This window comes from Urocitellus parryii, chromosome 8, assembly GCF_045843805.1.
Source record: "Urocitellus parryii isolate mUroPar1 chromosome 8, mUroPar1.hap1, whole genome shotgun sequence".
NCBI lineage: Eukaryota > Metazoa > Chordata > Mammalia > Rodentia > Sciuridae > Urocitellus > Urocitellus parryii.
Window position 1 is genome coordinate 55,238,457 of NC_135538.1, and position 22,833 is coordinate 55,261,289.

Here is a 22,833-nt window from a genome sequence, read left to right on the forward strand (position 1 = left end):
TGTGATGGTGCACGCCTATAACCCCAGCAGCTCAGGCTGAGGCAGGATGATCATGAGTTCAAAAACCAGCCTCAGTTACAGTGAGGTGTTAAGCAAATCAGTGAGACCCTGTCTCTAAATAACATACAAAATAGGGCTGGGGATGTGGGTCAGTGGTTGAGTGCCCCCGAGTTCAATCCCCAGTATCAAAAAAAAAAAAAAAAAAGAAAAGAAACTGAAGAGATAAAAAGACTGACTTGGAAATTCTAGATCTAAAAAGTACAAAATATGAAATGAAAAATACACCAGATGGGATTGACAGACTATTGATACTGCAGAAGAAAAGATCGGTGGATCTCAAAATTGTAATGGAAACTATCTAAAGGGAAGCACAGAGAGAAAAAGACTGGGGGAATAAGCCATGAGACAACACCAGCAGATTAACATACAAATAAATGGTGTCCCAGAGGAGAGGACAGAAAAAATATATTAAGAAATAAGGGTCAAAATTTCCCCAAATTTATTAAAACTATAAACACACAGATCCAAAAAGTTCAAAGAACACCTAAGCAGAAGAAATATTCAAGAAACCACACCAAGGCACATCTTAAATTCCTAAAAACCAATGGTAAAGTGAAAATGTTAAAACTAATCAGAGGGACAAACTAAGTTACATTATACATAAGGAACTAAGATAAAAAAAAAAATAAGACCTCTAGAGTGGAACAAAACCTTTAAAGTACTGAAGGAAAATGCTAATGTCAATTTAGAATTTAAATCCAATAAAGTATCTTTCAAAAATTAAAGACAAAACAAAAACCTTAACACTGATAGCAGGACTACACTGTAAGAAATGTTAAAGGAAGTTCTTTAGGCATAAATAAAATGATAACACAAGAAAATTTGGATACACAAAACAGAGGGAAAAGCACCAGAAATAATTATGTAGAAAAATAAAATGACCCTTGGCTGAGTGAAGGAGTATATGCCTGTAATCCTGGTGGCTCAGGCTGAGACAGGAGGATCATGAATTCAAAGCCGGCCTCGGCAACTTAGCAAGGCCCTAAGCAACTTAAGGAGACCTTGTCTCTAAATAAAACACAAAAAGGTCTGGGGATGTGGCTAAGTGGTTAAATGCCCTTGGTACCAAAAAAGCAAAACAAAACAAAACAAAAAGCCCTATTTTTCCTCATTTTTAAAAATATCTCTTTAAGATAAAAATTTATAGATTAATGAAAGAAGGCAGGAAGAGGTTAAGAGAAAGAACACATGGAATAAATAGAAGACGATAACAAGAAGTAGACTTAAATGTGGTTCAAAAGTAAATATTTATGCAAATAATAATAAAAAAAGTTGGGTACAATGGTACACACCAATAATCCCAGCTACCCCAAAAGCTGAGACAGAAGGATCTTAAGTTTGAGACCAGCCTGGAGACCCTATCTCAAAATGAAAAGGGGTGGAGGGTGTGGTTCAGTGACAGAGTGCTTGCCTAGCACGCACAAAGCTCTGGGTTTTATTCCCAGTACAGCAAAATAAATAAATAAATAAATCTGGGATTCCTAACTCACAGAAGTAAAAATGTTAAGACTTTTTCTATATCTTTCTTTCTTCTTCTTCTTCTTTTTTTTTTTTTTTGAGAGAGAGAGAGAGAGAGAATTTTAATATTTATTTTTTAGTTTTCAGTGGACACAACATCTTTATTTTATTTTGTTTTTTTAATGTGGTGCTGAGGATCGAACCCAGCGCCCCGCACATGCCAGGCGAGCGTGTTACCGCCTGAGCCACATCCCCAGCCCAAGACTTTTTCTATTTCTGGACATACAAGTTGACTTTTTAAGACAAAAAACAACAAGTGCCCCAAATCCCATTTTTTCTATCACTCATGTTCACCTTTACCCACCCCACAAAACAAAAACAAAAAAACAAACAAGTCAATCCAAGAAGCTACAGATACTATCAGTAATTCTTCCTTTTCTTAATAACCCCAGCTGGTATTCATGGAAGAAGCTTGCAAACTTCTCTCCTTCGATATTTTTTAATGCTGTTACAGTGACCTATGCAATCAATAAACTTTTGCCTTGACACATTCAATATGATTCTAATCAGTAATACATGGCAAATGTAACATCTTTACCTTAATAAAGTCTCTGCTTAGAAAACTTCTTCACAATATTTCATTTTTCCTACTCCTAAGTCATTACAAATGTCTGATCAATATGGAAAAGAGTCTTTTAATATGAGATATAATTAAGTAATTTGGAAAAAAAATGATCTTAACTTTGGTTTTGAGGGGATGCACAGATGAATAAAATGCTTTCTGCCCTTGAATACATGGAGTAAAACTTCAAAAAGCTACTCATTACAATAACCATTTTTGCTTATTCATATTTCTCACGTCCTCTAGATTCTATCTATTGTGAATCCTATTCACAAGATCTTGAATAAACTTACATTAGAGAAAATTTAAGTAAGGGTCACGGTATTTTGGAATTCTTTTTTGAAGTAAACAGATAAATTTTTCAAGAGATCACACTGTAAGTCTATGTTTAAGACTCTAACAATAAGCCAATGCACAATAACAGCCAGTAATGAGGCTAAAATCGGAGCTCAAACCAGAGCTTTCTGTTTAGTTTGTACCTATCATTTAGCTAGTGCATCAATTAAAAACATTTTTTTTAAAAAAAAAATAACTAGGAACCAAAAGTGCCACAAGTAGTTCTTTTCTAATTCAAATCATAAGGAATTTATTTCTTTAGTAAATATCTTGGCTTATAAGACCTGACAGACATACTACTACCTTATTCTTCAGCTTTCAAGAGTGAGAAAAATGCTTAAACTCATTGTCTTACTCTTTTAATAAGAAAAAGTTTCCTGAGAGAATTCTTCCTCGAACTACATCATTGAACCCTTCTTTTCTGGTTGCAGCATACATGGCTTCAGTAGACACATTAATGTCACATCTGTGGCCTGAAAACAAAAACAAGATATACAATACTTGCAAAAGAAGTAAAGTTTTGGCTAAAAACTGGCAAAGATTCATACTTTTAAATACTGAAATTTAGGGAACATGACCTTACTAGTTCCTTTTCTCTATCAGTCACAGGACTGATCATGGAGGGAAAAGAAAATAACCAAGAAAGAAATTTAATTTGCTTCCTCCCTCAGCCATCCATTATCCAGTGTCCAAATATTTAATGAGCTCCTCCCATGTTTCAGGCACTACATTAGATGAGTTTAACACATAAATACAAGATACTATCCCTTTAAGATATTCAAGTCCAGAGAAGTGAAATGAACATTCTGAGATATTTAAGATGAATAGAATATGTACAATGTTAAAATGATAAGGAAAAATGATTCACTGATTAATTTTCTGAATCATTAACACTATCTCAGGCAATAATTTTTTATTACTGTAAGTTAAATTTTCAAATTTCATAAGCTGGGATTGTAGGTACTGTGGTACATGCCTACAATCCCAGCTACTTGGAAGACTAAGGCAGGAAGATCGCAAGTTAAAAGCCAGACTAGGCAAAGTACTGAGACCCTGTCTCAAAATAAAAAGGGCTGGGAAGGTAGCTCATTGATGAAGCATCCCTGGGTTCAATCCCTAGTACCCACCCTCCCCCCCAAAATAAAAAGCCCCACCCATCTTACCATATTCTAGCCCATCAAATCTTGCCATATTTGATGCCACTTCTGATGTGCACAATATATGGTAGCAGACAATTGAATAACAGGTGTGGGGCAGGGATACTTCTATCACTTTGGCTCCTTCAGATTCAAAGAGATCAGCAGCTTTGGACCAGAGAGATCGTACTTCACTTGATAATTCTGGTACAAGATATTCCTTACAAGAAAAAGCCAAGATACAGAAACTGGAGCACTGTAATAGTTTTATAAAAATTTGTATACCAGGACTTTTGGAAATTCCCTTGCAAAATGGATTATATTGCAGGCAGGTTGCTAAAAAGACCAAACTAAGATTGTTTAAAACATAATACTAAATATTATGAGCTGGATATAACAATTAAAAAATTGGAGATCTAGGGCTGGGGATGTGGCTCAAGCGGTAGCACGCTCGCCTGGCAAGTGTGCGGCCCAGTTCGATCCTCAGCACCACATACGAAGAAAGATGTTGTGTCCGCCGAAAACTAAAGAATAAATATTTAAAAATTCTCTCTCTCTCTTTCTCTCTCTCTCTCTTTAAAAAAAAAATTGGAGATCTAGTTGGGGAGCTCATATCTGTTAAATGTACATTATGTATCAGGTATGCAGCTAGATGCTTTTTGAAAGTTCTCTTTATGAATTTATGAAGGAAAAGTGTTGAAACTAGAAAAGTAACTTTCCTAATGTTATATAGCAGGTTAGTAGAGGATCCTAGGATTCTAAACTAGATCTCCTTCTAAAGCCTGTAAGTTCTCATTCTTTTAAAAGAAGGTCACTTGAATGGAAGACTTTAAAGAAAGTAGCATTTCTCAAAAGTATCGGTCTCACCTGGGGGCGAGTTTTGTCTCCTTTTCCCAACCAAGAAACATTTTACAATGTCTACAGACATTTTTGGTTGTTGTGTTGTGGTAGAGGTAAGGAATGTTATTTGGCATCTAGGGGTAAAGAGACCAGGGATGCTGCTAAACTCTCAATGTAAAGGATAGTTACCCACAACAAAAAATTATTCAGTCCCAAATACTAATTGTGCTGAGATTGAGAAATTGTTTTTAGTCTGCTGAGTAATTTATCTTTCTAAATAATTTTTGAAAGGTTTTTAGCATTACTATGTTGTTAGATTTTTTTAAAAGGCCAGTAATTTAAAATTATCATATCCACAATATAATGACTTACTTAATTGTTACTGTAATAGGTATAGTAGTAGTAGGGATAATAATAATAGTAAGGATAACATTTAATAAGGTTTACTATATGCAAGGCATGCCTTTGGGCTAAGTGTTTTACATTAGGGATTAGCATGGACTGTGGACCAGATGTGACCAGTCAGCTATTGTGTATGTGTGAGGGGGGAGGAGGGGATGGAAAGGAATGTTACTGGGAATTGATACCAGGGTTGCTTTATCACTCAGCTATGTCCCCAGCACTTTTTATTTTTCATTTTGACACAAGGTCTAAGTTGTTGAGGGTCTCACTAAATTGCTGAGGCTGGACTCTAATTTATAATCCTCTTCCTCAGCCTCCAGAGTCTCTGGGATTATAGCTGCTATACCTGGCCAGTAAGCTAGCTTTGAAAATAAAATTTTATTAGAGCAGAGTATGGTGGTACATTCCTGTAATCCCAGTGACTCAGGAGCTGAGGCAAGAGGACTCCAAGTTCAAAGCTGTCTGGGCAACTTAGTGAGACCCTGTCTCAAAATCACAAAGGGAAGGGGAGGCAGCTCAATGGTAGAATGCATGTCTAGTACATGTATAGTCCTGGATTCAATCCCTAGTATTGTAAAAAACAACAGAAGTTTTATTAGAATGTAGACATACTCTGTTTACATGTTTTCTATGGCTACTTTTTCACTATTTGTCTTCTTTTTTCTTTTCCATATCTGGCTCTGCTTTTTATTATAACAGCTGAGTTAAAAACACTGTCTAGTCCACAAAGCCTAAATTATTTATTATCAAGCTTTTGACAAAAAATGTTTATAGACCCTTGTTTTACATGATAATTTAATTTAATCCTCACAACTCTTTGAGGTCAATATGTTTATTATCCCGTTTTGCAAATGAAGAAATTGGATTTAAGTCATGTACTCAAGTCACATGGCTAATAAAAATGGCAATACAGGAATTCAAATCCAACCAATTGCCTCTCAAGTCTATGCTGTATATTTGACTTGACAGTTTTTCTATGGAGTGATGAAAGAAACAAGTTACCTTTGGAATTCCGATACATAGCTTGCTTACATCTATCAAATTGGGAAGCACGAATGATTTCACAGGATCCTGTACTGTGGTAGAATCTTTGGGGTCATGTCCAGCCAGTATACCTGTAAGGAGAAACACTTATGAGTGACAGATATATTGTTTTACAGTAAAATAATTTCAAGTGATATGGAATCATATAAATACCCAACACAATTGCTGTATCATCCACATATCTGGTTAAGATTCCTGGCACATCCATCGAATTCACCAGAGGAATAAGACCGTGACGAGATACTAAGCCATAGGTTGGTTTGAAACCAACAAGCCCACAGTGGGCAGCAGGATTTCTGGTTGATCCTCCAGTATCTGATCCTAAAGCCCTGGAATTTAAATGGAAGAGTGACATATTTCTAACTGTATTTTGTATCTATCCTTTTAAATGTATATTTTTACAGTGTCATTTCCCCTTATTATAAAAAGTAATACATACTCAGAGAATTAATGTGTAGAAATCTGTAAAGAAATAACTAAATATTCTGAAGCAAACACTTAATATTTTGGCATATTAACTTCAACTGTTTTAAAAAAACATTTTTTAAAATCATAGCTGAGATCATTCTGTAATCATAAGTTTCCATCTCTTTTTTTGCTTATCCTGAGCCTTTTACTATGTCATTAAAATTACTAATACTCCATCATATAAACTGGTGATTACATGTTTTATCAAGTATTTTAAAGCACAACCTGCTATTGATACACATACAAATCTTATACCCTCCTTTGATGCTACTTCATATTTAAAATAAATCAAATTAAGGCAGTTTTATAACATGCTTCTACAACCTAAATTCAGATAGAGCCCTTTTCCTACCCTACCCTACGTAGAATCACGAATAGAGATCAAATTTATGTAAACATTTATGTCGTTTCCAACTGAAATAATAACTATGTAACAAATGACTGTAATGAACATCTTTAAACATAAACATTTGCCCATATGTCTGATTAGTTTTAGGCTGGCTTCCAAGAAGCAGAGTTAACGGATAAAAAGGATCTGTTTCGTGTTGTACATTTGTGATATATATGATCAAATTACTTGTCAGGAAGATTTTGTCAATTCATATTCTCAACTGGAGTGAATCCAATTGTTTTAATGTTTCAGTATCATCACTGAACACTAGTAGTTTAAAAATTTTTGCTAACTTGATAACTAAAAATTTTATAAAAGCACATTACTAAATATTTTTTCACATTTACTTGTATTTGCATTTCCAAATATGAAAAAGGACTATTCATTCCTTTTTTTTCCCTCCCATTTCTTGCAGTACTAGGGACTGAATCCTGTGGTATTTTACCACTAAGCTACATCCCCAGCCCTTTTTATTTTGAGACAGACAGGGCTTTTATTTTGCTAAACTCCTGAGGGTCCTCCTGCCTCAGCTTCCTAAGCAGCTAAGATTACAGGTGTGTGCCACTGTGCCCACTTGTGCCTGTTCATTCCTTTATCCACTCACCTACAGAGTATGTGCTCTTATTATTTAAAAACAAAAACCAAAAAAACTACCCTTGAGGATATTATGCTAGGTGAAACAATCCAGTCACAGAAACACAAATGCTGTATGATGCTATTTATACCAGGTACCTAGAGTAATCATTCTCACAGCAAGTGGAAAGGTTGTTACCAGGGATTGGTAGGAGGGTTAAGGTTACAGAGTTTCCATTTTGCAAGATGAAAAGGGTTTTTATTTGTCCATGACTGAACTGCACATTTAAAAATAGTTAAGATGGCATATCTTATATGCATTTTATCATAATTAAAGTGAAATTTTAAATAATTATATCAGAAAAAATGTTTTTCAGTAGAAAAATAGTACTTATAAAAATTAAAATATAATTATATGATAGAGAAAGTAAAATTTCTCTTACAACAGCCCCTATAATAGTCCTGTTACTACCTTTAACATACTTCTCTCCAGATACTTCCAGGTAATAACTGATATCCATACTAGGTGATTATTATTTTAATTGAATCAGGGTCACACTGTACATACTATTCTGTAACTTATTTTTCACTTAACAATACATCTTGGATCACTTTCCATGTCACTACATATAGCCCTATCATTCTTTTTTAAAGGCTATGTATTATTCCAAGAATCTTTCTGTTTTAAAAACTATGATAAAAGAAACAAATCAAGAGGAGTTGGGGAACAAAACAGAATACTTTACAATTTGGAACATTCAATCTGTAGTTATTTTTGGTCAGTGCTTCTATGGATTATATTTAAAGTCAAGCACTGGGCTAAGTGACATTCCTAACAATAACACGACACTTGTGCTCTGCAGAAAATGGAATTTATATTTCCTTTCTCATCAAGTCCATTTAAGCCATAAAATCAGACTGTTGCTTTCACAATTTTAAAAGATACATTCTCTTATTAGCACTCACTGATGGCTGTGTAAAAGTAAAACTTACATTTCCATAGGAATTATGTGTCAAAATGCCATCTTCTTAAAGCACATTCAGAAAGATGAACTCTAAGTGGGCTGATGAGGATAGAAAAAAAGCACCTAATCCTGCAATTCTAACTTGTCAGAACTCTCATTAATATTAATGTAATGCTATAAAATTCCACAGAGATAAAATGAAATGGTTCTACTTGTTAACAAGATTTCAGGAAAACTAAATAAAAAAAAAATGGAAGAAGCTAAAGCTCTATAGCTAAAAAAATATAAATAATTTATTGAATGCAATGTTTGTGAAAGGACTTAATTTTAGTGGATAATTAAGGAGAGAGAAAATACATATAATATTACTGAAGAAACACATTCAATTTGGTTAAACTGAGACTGGTAAAATAAATAGTAGCCATATTTTAGATGGTTAAGAAATGCTTTAAAAATGGGACTTAAAATGAAAATGGATGGATTCTTTACAAAATACAAAATATGACAAATAGAATCAGCTCTCAACAAAGTTAAAAAAAATTTACCTAATGATATGTTTTTAGTTCCAGATTTATGAAAATAATATTTTAAATATCCTATTGATATATATTAGGAACTTCTTCTCTTTTTAAAGTCAGATGGAGCTGAAGGATAAACCATTTCTAACAGGTCAGCAGCACTGAATTAAAGTAATGGAGTACCTAAATATTTCAAGGAGCAAAAATTAAAATAAATTATTTCAAAAATTAAATTCAATGTAATCCATTTATGCTCAATTCTTAATTCTGTAAGATCCATAAAATCCGGTTTTTAAGAAAACTCGGTATTATAGAGTTTAAATATTATCTTAAGTTAAAGTTAAATGTACAAAGAACACATAGTGTGAAATATAGTTGAGTATGTTCAAAAGATATAATTTTGATATATGATTTTTTAACACAAATAACTGACTGAAAGGAAATTCAAATGCCAGGGTATGAACTACTCCATTGCTGGGTTTTGCATATGGTTTGTGATTATTTGTATTTGGATGGGTTTTAAAGTACAGATAAAAGCATCTTACGCAAAGCATGTGAATGCGGATACAGCAGCTGCGCTCCCGCCTGAGCTTCCTCCAGTTATTAGCCAATTTGAATCCTCACTCTCACCATGGGGATTCTGCTGCTTCTTTTCTCTGTATTGTTTTGAATAACTCCAGGGGTTTTTGACTGGTCCAAACACACCATCTGTGCTTCCAGATCTGAGGTGAAGAAGTGAAATGATTTACCTTAGTAGAAGTTCATTTTATGTGAAATTCTCATCTTCTGAGACAATTTTTTGTTTCTGACACTCACTGAGCTTTTAGTTATCCAGTGTGGCTTGAACTGGAAAAGTAAGAAGCCTGCTCAGACGTAGCTTTCACTATTACAGTTGAAGAGTTGGGAGATGAGAAAGGAGAACATTTGTGGTATAGAGAAAATTAGTGTGCTCAGAAAGAATTTTATCCCAGTTGATCCTCCCAATCAACTAAAAATGATTTCCCTTGCACATTAAGGTCTTTCAGTTGAAAAGAGACATATTCAAATAGTTAAGAAGTCTTTTGAAGGGATTCCTCCATTAATAAGTTTTAAGAGACACATTATATATGGAATATTAACTTATTTTTAAACTAATCTTATTCTTAAATTACAAAAATAAATGTGAAACACTTTGAACCCCTTACCCAGATGCACCTATTGTTAATATTTAGTCCCATTTGCTTTATCACTTGCACAGTCTGTGTATATGACATGTATTTGTCATACACACACACATACACAAAGTGTACATAAACACATTTTTTTCCTGAACAACTTAGAGCTAATTTAAAGATATTGTGACCTTGACCTTTAAATAGTCTAGTATGTATCTAGTATGCATTTTCTAAAAATAAGGACATTTTGTTATACAGTAACATTATAGTTATCAATCACAGTAAAATTCAGATCTTTAATAATCTACTATATGTAATCCAACTTTATCAGCTGATTTAAACTGTACTTTATAGCATTTTATCCCTTTCCAAGATCAAGTCTAGAGTCAGGTATTACATTTAATTGTCATTATCTCTTTAGCCTCTTTCAATTTTCTTTTTTTACTGGGGGCAGGGAGCAGGTATCAGAGATTGATCTCCGGGGCCCTTGGCCACTGAGCCACATCCCCAACCCTACTTTGTATTTTATTTAGAGGCAGGGTCTCATTGAGTTGCTTAGTGAACCTCACTTTTGCTGAGTCTGGCTTTGAAGTCATGATCCTCCTGCCTCAGCCTCTTGAGCCCCTGGGATTACACGTATGTACCACAGCACCTGGCCAGCCTCTTTCAATTTTCTTTTGTAAAGTCCTTTATCAGCCAATAGTCATTGAGTATCGAGTTGTTTCCAGTCTGGGACAATTATGAATAAAGCTACTATAGATATTGCATTTAAAGGTTCTATCTAGTGCTTTTGTGTACATAAAAATCTCTTGGGTAAATATGTAGGGCTGAGACCAAGGGGTCATATGGTAAGTATACATTCATTTTACAATAAACTACTGAACTTTTCCAAAATGGTTATACATTTTGCCTTCCTTATCACCATATGAGAAATACAATTGCTCTGCATTCTTGTCAGTAATTGATATTGTCATTTTTGTTAAGACATTCTAATAGGTGTATGTATCTCAATGTAGTTTTAATTTGCCCCTAATAACTAATGACATTAAGAATTTTTTCATGCATTTGTGAGCTCTATATCAACTTCAATGAAATGTCTATTTAAATCTTTTGCCCATTTTGTAAAAAATTGAATTTTTTTCTTATTGTTGAGTTGGAAAAGGTGTTCTATAACTTGGATACTATTTCTTTCACAGTCATACATTTGGAAGAGATTTTCCCTGTTGCTAATTTTTTCATTCTTTGGTGGAATATTTCAGAACAGAGGTTCTTAATGAACTAATTATTATTATTATTTTGAGTGCTGGGTATCAAACCCAAGGCCTTATGCAAGCACTGACCACTGAGTAATATTCCCAAAACAGACGTTCTTAATTTTAATGAAGTCCAATTTATCAAATTTTTAAATAGATTTGGTCATTATGTGCCTTAAAAAAATTTTTGCATACCAAATTCATTCTATGAAGCCAGTATCACTCTGATATCAAAACCAGATAAGGACACATCAAGGAAAGAAAACTACAGACTAATATCCCTGATGAACTTAGATGCAAAAATTCTTAATGAAGCATTAGCAAATCATATCCAACAACATATTAAAAAGGTTTTATGTCATGACTAACTTGGTTTTATTCCAGGGTTGCAAGAATATGCAAATCAATAAATGTAATTACCATGTAAACAATAATCATAGTCATCTTAAGAGATGCAGAGATTTTTGGCTAAATTCAGCATCCTTCATGATAAAAACACTAAAGAAATTAGGGATAGAAGAAACTTACCTCCACATCATAAAGACTATATATGACAAACCCAAAGACAACATCATAGTGAATGGGGAAAATCTGAAAGCATTTCCTTTAAAAATCTGGAAAAAAGACAAGGTCCACTCTCACCACACTTCTATCCAATATACTACTAGAAATTCTAGTTAGAGCTATTAGGCAAGGGAAGAATATAAAAGGGATTTAAAAAAAAGGGCAGGAAGAAGTCAATTTATCACTGTTTATAGATGATATAGTCTTATAGTTAGGAGATCCAAAAAGCTCCACCAGGTGACTGCTAGAGCTAATAAACAAACTCAACAAAGTTGCACATTACAATCAACTCAAAGTAGATCAAGGACCTAGGAATTAGACCAGAGACCCTGTACCTAATAGAAGAAAAAGTAGGCCCAAATCTTCATCGTGTTGGATTAGGGTTTGACTTCCTTAACAAGACTCCTAAAGCTCAAGAAATAAAACCAAGAATCAATAAATGGGATGGATTCAAACTAAAAAGCTTCTTCTCAGCAAAATAAACAATCATTGAGTTGAAAAGAGAGACTACAGTATAGAAGCAAATTTTTACCACACACACACATCAGATAGAGTAATAATCTCCAGGATATATAAAGAACTCAAAAAACTTAATATCAGAAAAACAAACAACTCAAAAAACTTAATATCAGAAAAACAAACAACTCAATCAATAGATGGGCTACGGAACTAAACAGACACTTTGCAGAAGAAGACACACAAGTGATCAACAAATATATGAAAAAATGTTCATCATCTTTAGTAATTACAGAAATGCAAATCAAAACTAAGATTTCATCTCACCTCAGTCAGAATGGCGGTTATCAAGAATACAGGCAATAATAAGTGTTGGAGACAATGTGGGGGAAAAGGTACACTCATACATTGCTGTTGGACTGCAATTTGGTGCAGCCACTTTGGAAAGCAGTGTGGAGATTCCTCAGAAAACTTGGAATGGAACCACCATTTGACCTAGCTATCACTCCACAGACTATACCCAAATGACTTAAAATCAGCATAGGATAGTGACATGGCTACACTAATGTTTACAGAATCTGAATTCACAATAGCTAAACTGTGGAACCAACCTAGATGCCCATCAATAGATGTATAGATAAAGAAACTGTGGTATATATACACAGTGGAATATTACTCAGCATTAAAAGAAAATAAAATTATGGCATTTGCAGGTAAATGGATAGAGTTGGAGAATATTATGCTAAGTGATGTAAGTCAATCACAAAAAACTAAAGGCTGAATGTTTTCTCTGATTAATGGATGTGAATCTATGGTGGGGGAGGATGGGAAGAATGGAGGAACTTTGGATTGGGCAAAGGGAGGGTGGGAAGTTGTTCTAGGGGTAGGAAAGATGGTGGAATGAGATGAACATCATTATCCTAGGTTCATGTAAGACTGCATAAATGGTGTGTCTCTATATCATGGACAACAAGAGAATTGAAATGTTGCGCTCCATTTGTGTACAATGAATTAAAATGCATGTACAAGTAAGTCGAATAAAAAAAGAAACAAACAAAAAAATCAACATACAAAAATTAATAGCTTTCCTATACACCAAAAATGAATCTGCTGATAAAGAAATCAGGAAACTCATTCCATTCACACTAGCCTTAAAACAAACAGACAAATAGTAGAAAACAAAAAAACCCCAACAACCTAGGAATAATTCTAACCAAGGAGGTGAAAGACCACAAAAAACTATAGAATACTTAAGAAATTGAAAAAAACATAAGATGGAAAGACCTTCCACATTCATGGATAGACAGTATCAATATTGTTAAAATGATCATACTATCAAAAGCAATTATAGAGATTCAATCCAATCCTCATCGAAATACCAATGCCATTCTTCACAGAACTAGAAAAAATAACAGTACTTAAAAATTCATTTGTAAGAATAAAAGACCCAGAATAGCTAAAGCAATTCTAAGCCAAAAAAAAAGCAGTGCTGGAGGCAATACAATACCTGACTTCAAATTATACTGAAGAAGTATAGTAACAAAAACTGCATGGTACTGGCATAAAAATGGACACACAGATGAATGAAACAGAATAGAAGACAAAGAGACAAACTCACACATCTACAGTCAGTCATCTGATCTTTGAAAAAGGTACCAAAAATATATATTAGAGAAAAGACAGCCTTTTAAACAATGGTGCTGTAATACTGGATATCCATATGTAGAAGAATGAGACTAGATCTTCATCTCTCATCCTACTTAAAAGTTAACTTAAAATGAATCAAAGATCTAAGAATTAGATCAGAAACTATGAAAGTCCTAGAAGAAAACATAGGGTCCACACTCCAATATTTAGGTACAGGCAATGACTTTCTCAATAGGATCCCTAAAGCTCACGAAATAACCCCAAGAATTAATAAATAAAATGGCATCAAATTAAAAGCTTCAACACAGTGAAGGAAACAATTAAGAATGTGGAGAGAACCTAAGAATCAGAAAAAAATCTTTACTAGCAACTTTTCTAACAAATGATTAATGTCTCAAAGAACTAAAAAAACACACACATACAAATACACAAATCCTGAATTAACCCAATTAGTAAGTGAGTAAACAAACTAAAGAGACATTTCTCAAAAGAATATAAATGGCCAATGAATACATGAAAAATGTTCAACATCTTTAGCAATTAAAATCACCCTAAGGCCAGACATGATGGTGCATGCCTATAATTCCAGCAACTAGGGAGGCCAAGGCAAGAGGATTGCAAGTTCAAGGCCAATCTCAGCAACTTAGTAAGCCCAAAAGTATAGCAAGACCCTGTCTCAAAGAATAAAAAGGGGTAGGGAGTTGGCTTAGTTGTTAAGTGCCCCTGGGTTCAATTGCCAGTACCAAAAACAAAACAAAACTTATACTAAGATTTCATCTTACTCCAGTTAGAATGGCAGCTATTAAGAATACAAACAAAAACAAATACTGGAGAGGATGTAGAGAAAAAGGAACACTTTTATGCTGTTAGTGGAATTACAAATTAGTAAAATCACTATGGAAATCAGTATAGTGGTTCCTTAAAAGACTAGGAATGGAACTACCATACCCCAGCTATACCACTCTTTTTATATTTATCCTGAAGAATTAAAGTCAGTATATTATTGCAATAGATGCATATATATGTTTATAGCACCACAGCTCACAATTGCCAAACTATGGAACCAGCCTAGGTGTCTATCAGGGGATTCATGGATAAAGAAAATGTGTGTGTGTGTGTGTGTGTGTGTATGGAGTTTTATTCAGCCATAAATCATAAATAAGAATGACATTATGTCATCTGTCATCTGTAGGAACTTAAGAACTTTTATGTTAAGTGAAATAAACCAAACTCAGAAAGTCAAGGGTGATGTTTTCTCTTATATGTGGAAGCAAGAGAGAAAAAAGTAAATGAAAGGATTGGGGGAAGGGGCTAGGGTGGCATTGAATCTCAAAAAAAAAAAAACAACAACTAGCGAAAAACCAGAAGGGAGATCAGTAGAGTAGAGGAAAGGGTCCAGGAGGAGAGAGGAGATGAAGGAAAGAAACTATTGGGAAATGATATTGACCAAATTATATTGTTATACTGTATATGTGATTATGTAATAATGAATCCCACCATTATTCATTAGAGTTATAATGCACCAAAGAAATATATGAAAATGATAAAAAATATATTTTTTTTGCCTAACTCAAAGCCACAAAGATTTTCTCCCAAGTTTTCTTCTCTAAATTTTATAATTTTAGGTTTTACTTCCTATAGCCTCTTTTAACCTGGAGCTTTTCACAACCTTCGTTTTCATGATATGATGCTTTAATAGAATGCTTCTCATTATGGATTTGCCATATGTTTTCTTTTTTTTAAGTCAATTTGTATATTTTTAAAAAATATTTATTTTTATTTTTTAAAGAGAGAAAAAATTTTTTAATATTTTTTTTTAGTTTTTCGGTGGACACAACATCTTTATTTTACTTTATTTTTCAAAATTATTTATTTATTTATTTTTAGTCATACATGACAGCAGAATGAATTTTGACATATAATACATACATGGAATGTACATACATCATGGGGTGCTGAGGATGGAACCCAGCACGCCACGTATGCCAGGTGAGCGTGCTACCGCTTGAGCCACATCCCCAGCCCCATATGTTTTCTTTTTTATCAGACTCACATTACACATTCTCAGTTGGAACATCATATAGGTGATGGTGTATCCTTAGAGAAGCATATCTGGAGACACACGAAGTCCACTCACAGTGTTTATTTTTGTTTGTATTCTTAATAGCTGCCATTCTAGTCAGCTGATGAAAGCAATGGCCTAAAAATCTATGTTTAAGTTTATTCCCATGGATTAGATCATTAAACATACATCTACTTAATAGCAAGAGGAAGCACTGTGAACACAATAGTCAAAGGTTCTGTTTCTATGAAACAGAGCACATAGAGCAAGCAAATATCACAAATGTGACAAGTATAATAAAAGGAGAAATGTACAGTGCTTTTGGTGAAAGATTGAATACTTTTCCCCCAAGATTAGGAACAAGGCAAGGCTCTTTTCACCACTTATATTCAATATCAAACCCAAGGTCCTAACCAGTCCAATAAGGGAAGCAAAAGAAATGAAAAGAAATAAAGCTATCTTTACTTATAGACTAGATGATAATCTACATAAAATATCCCAAAGAATCCACAAGGATCAACTAGAACTAATAAGTGAGCTTTAATATGGACATGAAGTCAATGGAGAAAAATCAATTATATATATATGTATAGAAATAAACATTTAGATATTGAAAAATGCATCACTTTTTATAGCATTAAAAAACATTAAAAACCTGGGGCTAAATTAAACTACATGCAAAACTTATATTAGAAGTCCACAAACACAATCCTAAGAAAAAGTAAACAAAATCACAATTAATGCAGAGATATACAGTGTTCATGGATTAAAAAATAAATATATCATCAAACTTCTTTGCAGAAAGAAGCTGATTATAAAGCTTATATAGAAACAGAAAGGACCTAAAATAAGCAAAATGTTTTTAAAAAAGAACAAAGTTAGAGAATTCTTCACTGCCTAATTTCAAACTATAAAGCTACAATAATCAAAATGGTATGATATTTGAGTAAATATAGAAGAGTGCCCAGTAGACTTAGATGTGCTTGATTTCTGACCAAAAAAAAAAAAAAAAAGTAATTTAATGAGGAAAGGATTATCTTTTTTTAAACAAATAATGCAGTCATTATTGGACACCCATATATTAAAAACAACAACTTTATTTACACTATGTACAAAAAATTAACTCAATGTGGATCACATGTCTAAACATAAGAGCTAAAATATAAAACTTCTATGAGAAAAATCTTTGTGATCATAGTTAGGTAAAGATTTCTTAGGACACATAAAATATGAATCATAAGAGAAAAAATTAATGAATTGGACTTGATCAAAATTAAGAACTTCTACTCTTTGAAAGGCATTTTCAGAGAATGAAAAGATAAGACAGAGACTTGGACAATATAATTACAAATCACCTATTTGTAATGGACATAAATTCAAAACATATGAAAGACCTCTTATAACTCAATAAGATTTTAAAAATACAATTTAAAAAGTGGGCCAAAGTCTTGAGCAGATACTTCACTAAAAAAAATATATGAATGGCAAAATAAACACATAAAAAATGTTTAAAAGCATTATTCATCAGGGAAATGCAAACTAAAACTAAAATGAAATATTACTGTATACCTATTAGAAAACTGAATATAATTTCATAGTGGGACTAGGAAACTAAAATTAGAATCCTCATGAAATCATCTTACTAGTTTAGGTACCTATATTAATGAAATTAAAAGTACAGATATAAGAAAAACAAGAGAAGAAAATTTCAATTTTATTTACTTTACTTACCCCATAGCAAACTCATCTAAATTTGTTTTTCCCATTAGTAGAGCTCCCTGATCCAATAACTTCTGAACTACTGTAGCATTATAAGGTGGTATATAACCTGAAAAAGTTTAGTTATTTTATCATAGGAGAGAAAACAATGCACATGTAAATAAATCATATGCAAGAAATAAGATTTAAACCACAATTAAACAATTAATATTGACATAGTGAATTATTCCTAATCTGAATAGCAGTTGTGCTTTCTTCTAAGAGTTAATTTTTTTCTCCTGCTAACTGTATAAGTTTTCCAAAGACAGTTGAGTATTCATTATTTTTATAATTTAAAAACATTGATTTTAACAGTAATACAACATATTGCATGGTAGAGATGTACTCAATTCGTTTGAAAGTAATTTCAAATCATTATTTTACTTTGACTTGATGTTTTCTTCTTAGATATTATATCAGAAATTTTTATGTATCTTATCAGAAAGAGCTCCTTATTCTCAAATAAAATTTCTCCTACCTTTTGAAAAGCTCTAGTATATATTCCCAAACATCTAATAAGAGTCCACCTATTAGAAGACCCTGAGGCATATTCCTTATAGAATATTATTTTTAGTGTGCAGTAGTCTGAATAACCTTTTTTCCTTTTTTCCCCCTTCTAGGACCCAAAATATCTTAATAAACATGCTTCTTTTGACCTATTGAATTATAAACAATAAAACTAAGCATCACTATTCTGTGCTACAAGAGATGGAGGAGTCAGGAAACAAAAAATACCTTAGTGAGAAGATGCTAATGAATTTTCACATCATCCATAAAAGAGGGATAATGACAGCTCATACCTACCCCACATTTTCAATGAGCAGGAGATAGAGGTCATTTAGTGTGTTTGTGGTCAGTCACTGAATCTTCCTAAATAGGATTTCTAAAACTTTTAAAGTAGCATTCATTCATAAACTGGCCTGCCTCTAAAAAAATAATTCTGCATTGTGAAAGAGCAAATAGTAAAGAAGTAATAGACTATCCTAAGTATTTCTTTCAAAGATATAATTAGGTTATCTTGGTGCTTAGTATCTAAAATGCCTATTTCAATAAAATTATTAATGCTTCAATTATACTTTACCTTTTAACATATTTGATGCACATGTTGTCTCAATGCCAGATGTGCTAAAGTTGTCTTTTACTGCAATAGGTATTCCATCTAAATCTCCAAGTGATTGACCTGCATTAAAAAGCCAACAGAGGCTTATGAGAGATAACAGTTCAAAATTTAAAGTTGTTTATAATAAATAGTAATATTTGGAAATAAAATTTCTTCAGAGATAAAATTTATGTAAGAAATTATTCCAGACGGATATTACAAAGCATCACATACCCACTTACCTCATTTTATTATACTTCTCTAAATAAGAGTATGTTTTACGTTTATAGCTTCACTTGCCAAATGGAAACTGCTGTATTCAATTAAACTCTTTCTCTGGTGCTAGACTTAAGCATAATTGGAAGTAGTTTACCTTTCTTATATCTTTTCTCTGATTCTTCAGCTTGCTTTAAGGCCACCTCTTCTGATACAGTTATATAAGCATTTAGAAACTTGGTCTTCTGGATAAGGGAGAGACATTTCCGACAGAGCTCTGTTGGTGTAATCTGGCCTTGTTTCAGTGCTGTAGAAACCTATCATACATACAATTCAAAAACCTGTTACTGAGTCTGTGGAAGTTCAGCTATTATACTGAAGGGGCAACAGAGTAGTTAAACATAAAATTTCAAAGTTAGGCTTTGGTTCAAAATCAAGAGAATCTATCAACCCTATTTTTAAGAGAATGAATGAAAAGTAACATGTTGGTCAGATTGAAGGATGAGTCAGGAAACATGGCATTCTCCTCCTCTCTTTTCCTAAGTTAGGCTTAAGCAAATGATAACAGTGTAGTTAAGTCAACCTAGACTGAAAGAGTCTGGGTGAAGATAACACCTAAAGGACTTAGTTAAAAGGGAAAGAAATGAGATAATTTTAAGTGTGGCTGATCTTCATTAGGACCACTTTTAGGAACTCCAGATTTGAGAAAATCAGTAAGGGAATTGGAAAAAAGAAGTGAAAACAAGGATGCTAATTAGCTATCACTGAGCATGAAGAGAATGAAATGTACATTGAATAGCTCTCCTGGGTCAAAACTGCAGGTGTTATATCTGAATATAAAATAAAGTCAACTTTTGGGGCTGGGGATGTGGCTCAGCGGTAGCGCGCTCGCCTGGCATGCGTGCGGCCCGGGTTTGATCCTCAGCACCACATACAAACAAAGATGTTGTGTCCGCCGAGAACTAAAAAAAAATAAATATTAAAAATTCTCTCTCTCTCTCTCTCTCTCCTCTCTCTTAAAAAAAAAAATAAAGTCAACTTTTAAATTTGTCATTTAAAAAAAAAATCTCTCTCCTGGCACTTCTTTTATCTCTAATGGAAACTGGGCTTTCCCTTGAGGCCACAGCTTCCCCCATTTTCATGTATCATAGAATCTGATGGGGTAGAAGAGAATGCAGGCAGGTGTCTTACTAGTTCTTCAATTCCTTTCTCTTTCCCCTTATTTCAAAAATCCCAAACTTATGTGAAACAGATACCTTGGGGATATCACCCTCCCCCCTCTTCCTCCTCCTATTGGCTTTCAATCATAGACAATTTTAGCACTCAGCTCTCTGTCATCTTAGTTACTATTGTTCCTACTGCTATTCTTGTTCAATTCAAACGTTAAGTCCTTGTATACTGACACCCAGCCTTTCTGTCCCTTGATCTCACTTTGCACAAGCTTCTCCTTTTCCTTATTACCCCAGTTACCCAGTTTGCTTAGTTATAGCTCAGACTACAGCATTATCCATAGCCATAAAATCTTTCAAACCTTAATTCTTGCCATCCCACACCTTCTGCCCACTTAGCTCATTTATTTTACTACCCATGAAGCCAGCAAGGAAACAGTGACCTCAGTCTTACAATAAGGACATGGATCCTGTGGACAATCAGTGAGGTCAAATGAGGACCTACCTGCACACTGCTCCAGATGAAACCTCAGGCCTGGCCAATGTTTTTGTTTGTTTGTTTGTTTGTTACTGGGGTTGATTTTAGTCTTGTGATACTGAGCGAAGAACTCAGCTATTCCACACCTGGGTACCTGACCCACAAAACTGTTGGATAATAAGATTGTGATTTTAAATTGCAAAGTTTATTCTCATTTGTTTTGTATTCAGCAATAGAAAACTATTATATCTCCTTAGAAAAATTGAGAAATCTTCCTCAGGAATCATTCTTAAAAAGTATAGAAAGTAGGGTAAGGGAAAATTGTAAATACTTAGCATTTTTGTCCTGTAACAAACTTAAATTTAATAATAGTTATTTAACATTTTGATCTAGGCATCACCCAAGATGCTTTATATTTCATCTTTACATTCACACTGAGGGGCTTATATTATTTTCTCCATCTTACAGATAAAGAACTGATTTCCTCTTGAGGTCACATAGCTAGAAAGAGGCAGAGCTGAGATTCAACCAAGGCCTGATCTTGTTTTCAAAATCCATGCTCTTAAAGGACTATAATACTTCTCTCTCTACACAAGGCATTGAAGTATTTATTTCTCTCTAACTGGATAACATTATTATTTTTAGAAATAACATCAGAGGTTCACTTAGGAAAGAACTGTCTTGATAAATACAGGTTTAAGAGAGCTTTTCAGGGCTGAGTGTCTAGTGGATGGGCACTCTTTCTCTCTTTTGACACATTCTGGCTTCACTGCCCCATGCATGTCAAGGTCACCAGCAATGTGCACATTCCTAAATCTAGCAGTCAATGCTCAGTCCCCATTTGACAGCATTGCTCAGCAGCACCAACACAAGGCACAGTTTCCTCCTTAGAACACTTCTTCACTTGTGTTCTGGCACTTGCCATATTGGTTTTCCTCCTACCTCTATGACCATTCCTTCAAAATTTTTTTTTCCTTCTTCTTTTTTTCTATCAGCCGTTCTTTCTATTACTGACCTCTAAATGTTGGAAGTTTTAAAACTGGGTGCAGTGACGTATGCCTGTAATCCCAGCGGCTTGGAAGGCTGAGGCAGGAGGATCACAAGTTCAAAGCCACGTTCAGCAACTTATCGAGGTTAGTCTAAGCAATTCAGTGAAACCCTGTCTCTAAATAGAATACAAAAAAAGGGATAGGGATGTGGCTCACAGGTAAGTGCCTCTGAGTTCAATGCCGGCGAAGGAAGGAAGGAAGGAAGGAAGGGAGGGAGGGAGGAAGGAAGAACAGTTTTAGGCCTTCTTTAATTTTATACTGAACTTCCAAAGTGACATTATTTAGCCACACAGCTTAGTTATCTTCTATATTCTGACCAATTTATATCCTCATATCCAATCTGTTTCCTAGGAGAGCTCTAAATTTATCATCTACTAGCTGAAGTAACATCTTATATATCTAGAAGCTATCTCAAAATTAACATCTCCAAAAAAGATCTTTTTTTCTTTCCTTCTGAGACAGGGTCTTACTAAATTGCCCAGGCTAGTCCTGAACTTGTGATCCTCTTGTTTTAGCCTCCCAGGTAGCTGGGATTACAGAAATGTGCCACCACACCCTGCTCTAAAAGAGAGCTCTTGAGAACATCTTCCTTCCAACTATACTGCCTTTTAAAGCCTTTCCAATCTTGATAAATGCTACCATTTTAGTCAATTGCCAGGCCCCAAGCCCCAAGTATTCTCCTTGATTCTTTTCTTTCCCTCAAACTCCACATTCAATTCACCAGCAAACCCTAACATAAAAAATAATACCTATTTAAATATCAGCCAGAGAAACCTTCCCTGACAGTTACACTAAGTCATAAGCAAGCCAACTAGTTCTCCCCCTATAGCCTGCTTAATTTTTCTTCATAGTACTTAAACTACCTGTAATTATGTAATTTACTTTTGAAAACTCTTACTTAATGCTTGTTTTCCTACCAAAAGATATGTAGGCTTCACAAAAGCAGGAGTTTCTGTCTAATGCTAACTCCCAGTTCCCAGAACCCAGAGGTACTCAATGAATGTTAGCTGAATAAATGAATAACTTGAGTTTAAAATTTGGAACCTATTCCCCTAGAGAACAATGATTAAATCTTCTTAATTAAAACCCAAGAAGTCAACTAAATATATAATTAA

At 33.9% G+C, this 22,833-nt stretch overlaps 1 protein-coding gene across 1 annotated transcript in view; it reads right to left on the reverse strand.

The window, feature by feature from the left end:
• Positions 1-22,833, reverse strand: part of Qrsl1 (glutaminyl-tRNA amidotransferase subunit QRSL1) — a 31,642-nt gene that overhangs the window by 6,692 nt on the left and 2,117 nt on the right. The window contains exons 2-9 of the mRNA XM_026389606.2: positions 19,180-19,339; positions 18,789-18,887; positions 17,681-17,777; positions 9,359-9,535; positions 6,052-6,227; positions 5,857-5,969; positions 3,640-3,832; positions 2,832-2,949 (exon numbers count right to left, since the gene is read on the reverse strand). Of these exons, the coding sequence (XP_026245391.2) occupies positions 2,832-2,949; positions 3,640-3,832; positions 5,857-5,969; positions 6,052-6,227; positions 9,359-9,535; positions 17,681-17,777; positions 18,789-18,887; positions 19,180-19,339 (1,133 nt within the window). The remainder of the gene's footprint in view (positions 1-2,831; positions 2,950-3,639; positions 3,833-5,856; positions 5,970-6,051; positions 6,228-9,358; positions 9,536-17,680; positions 17,778-18,788; positions 18,888-19,179; positions 19,340-22,833) is intronic.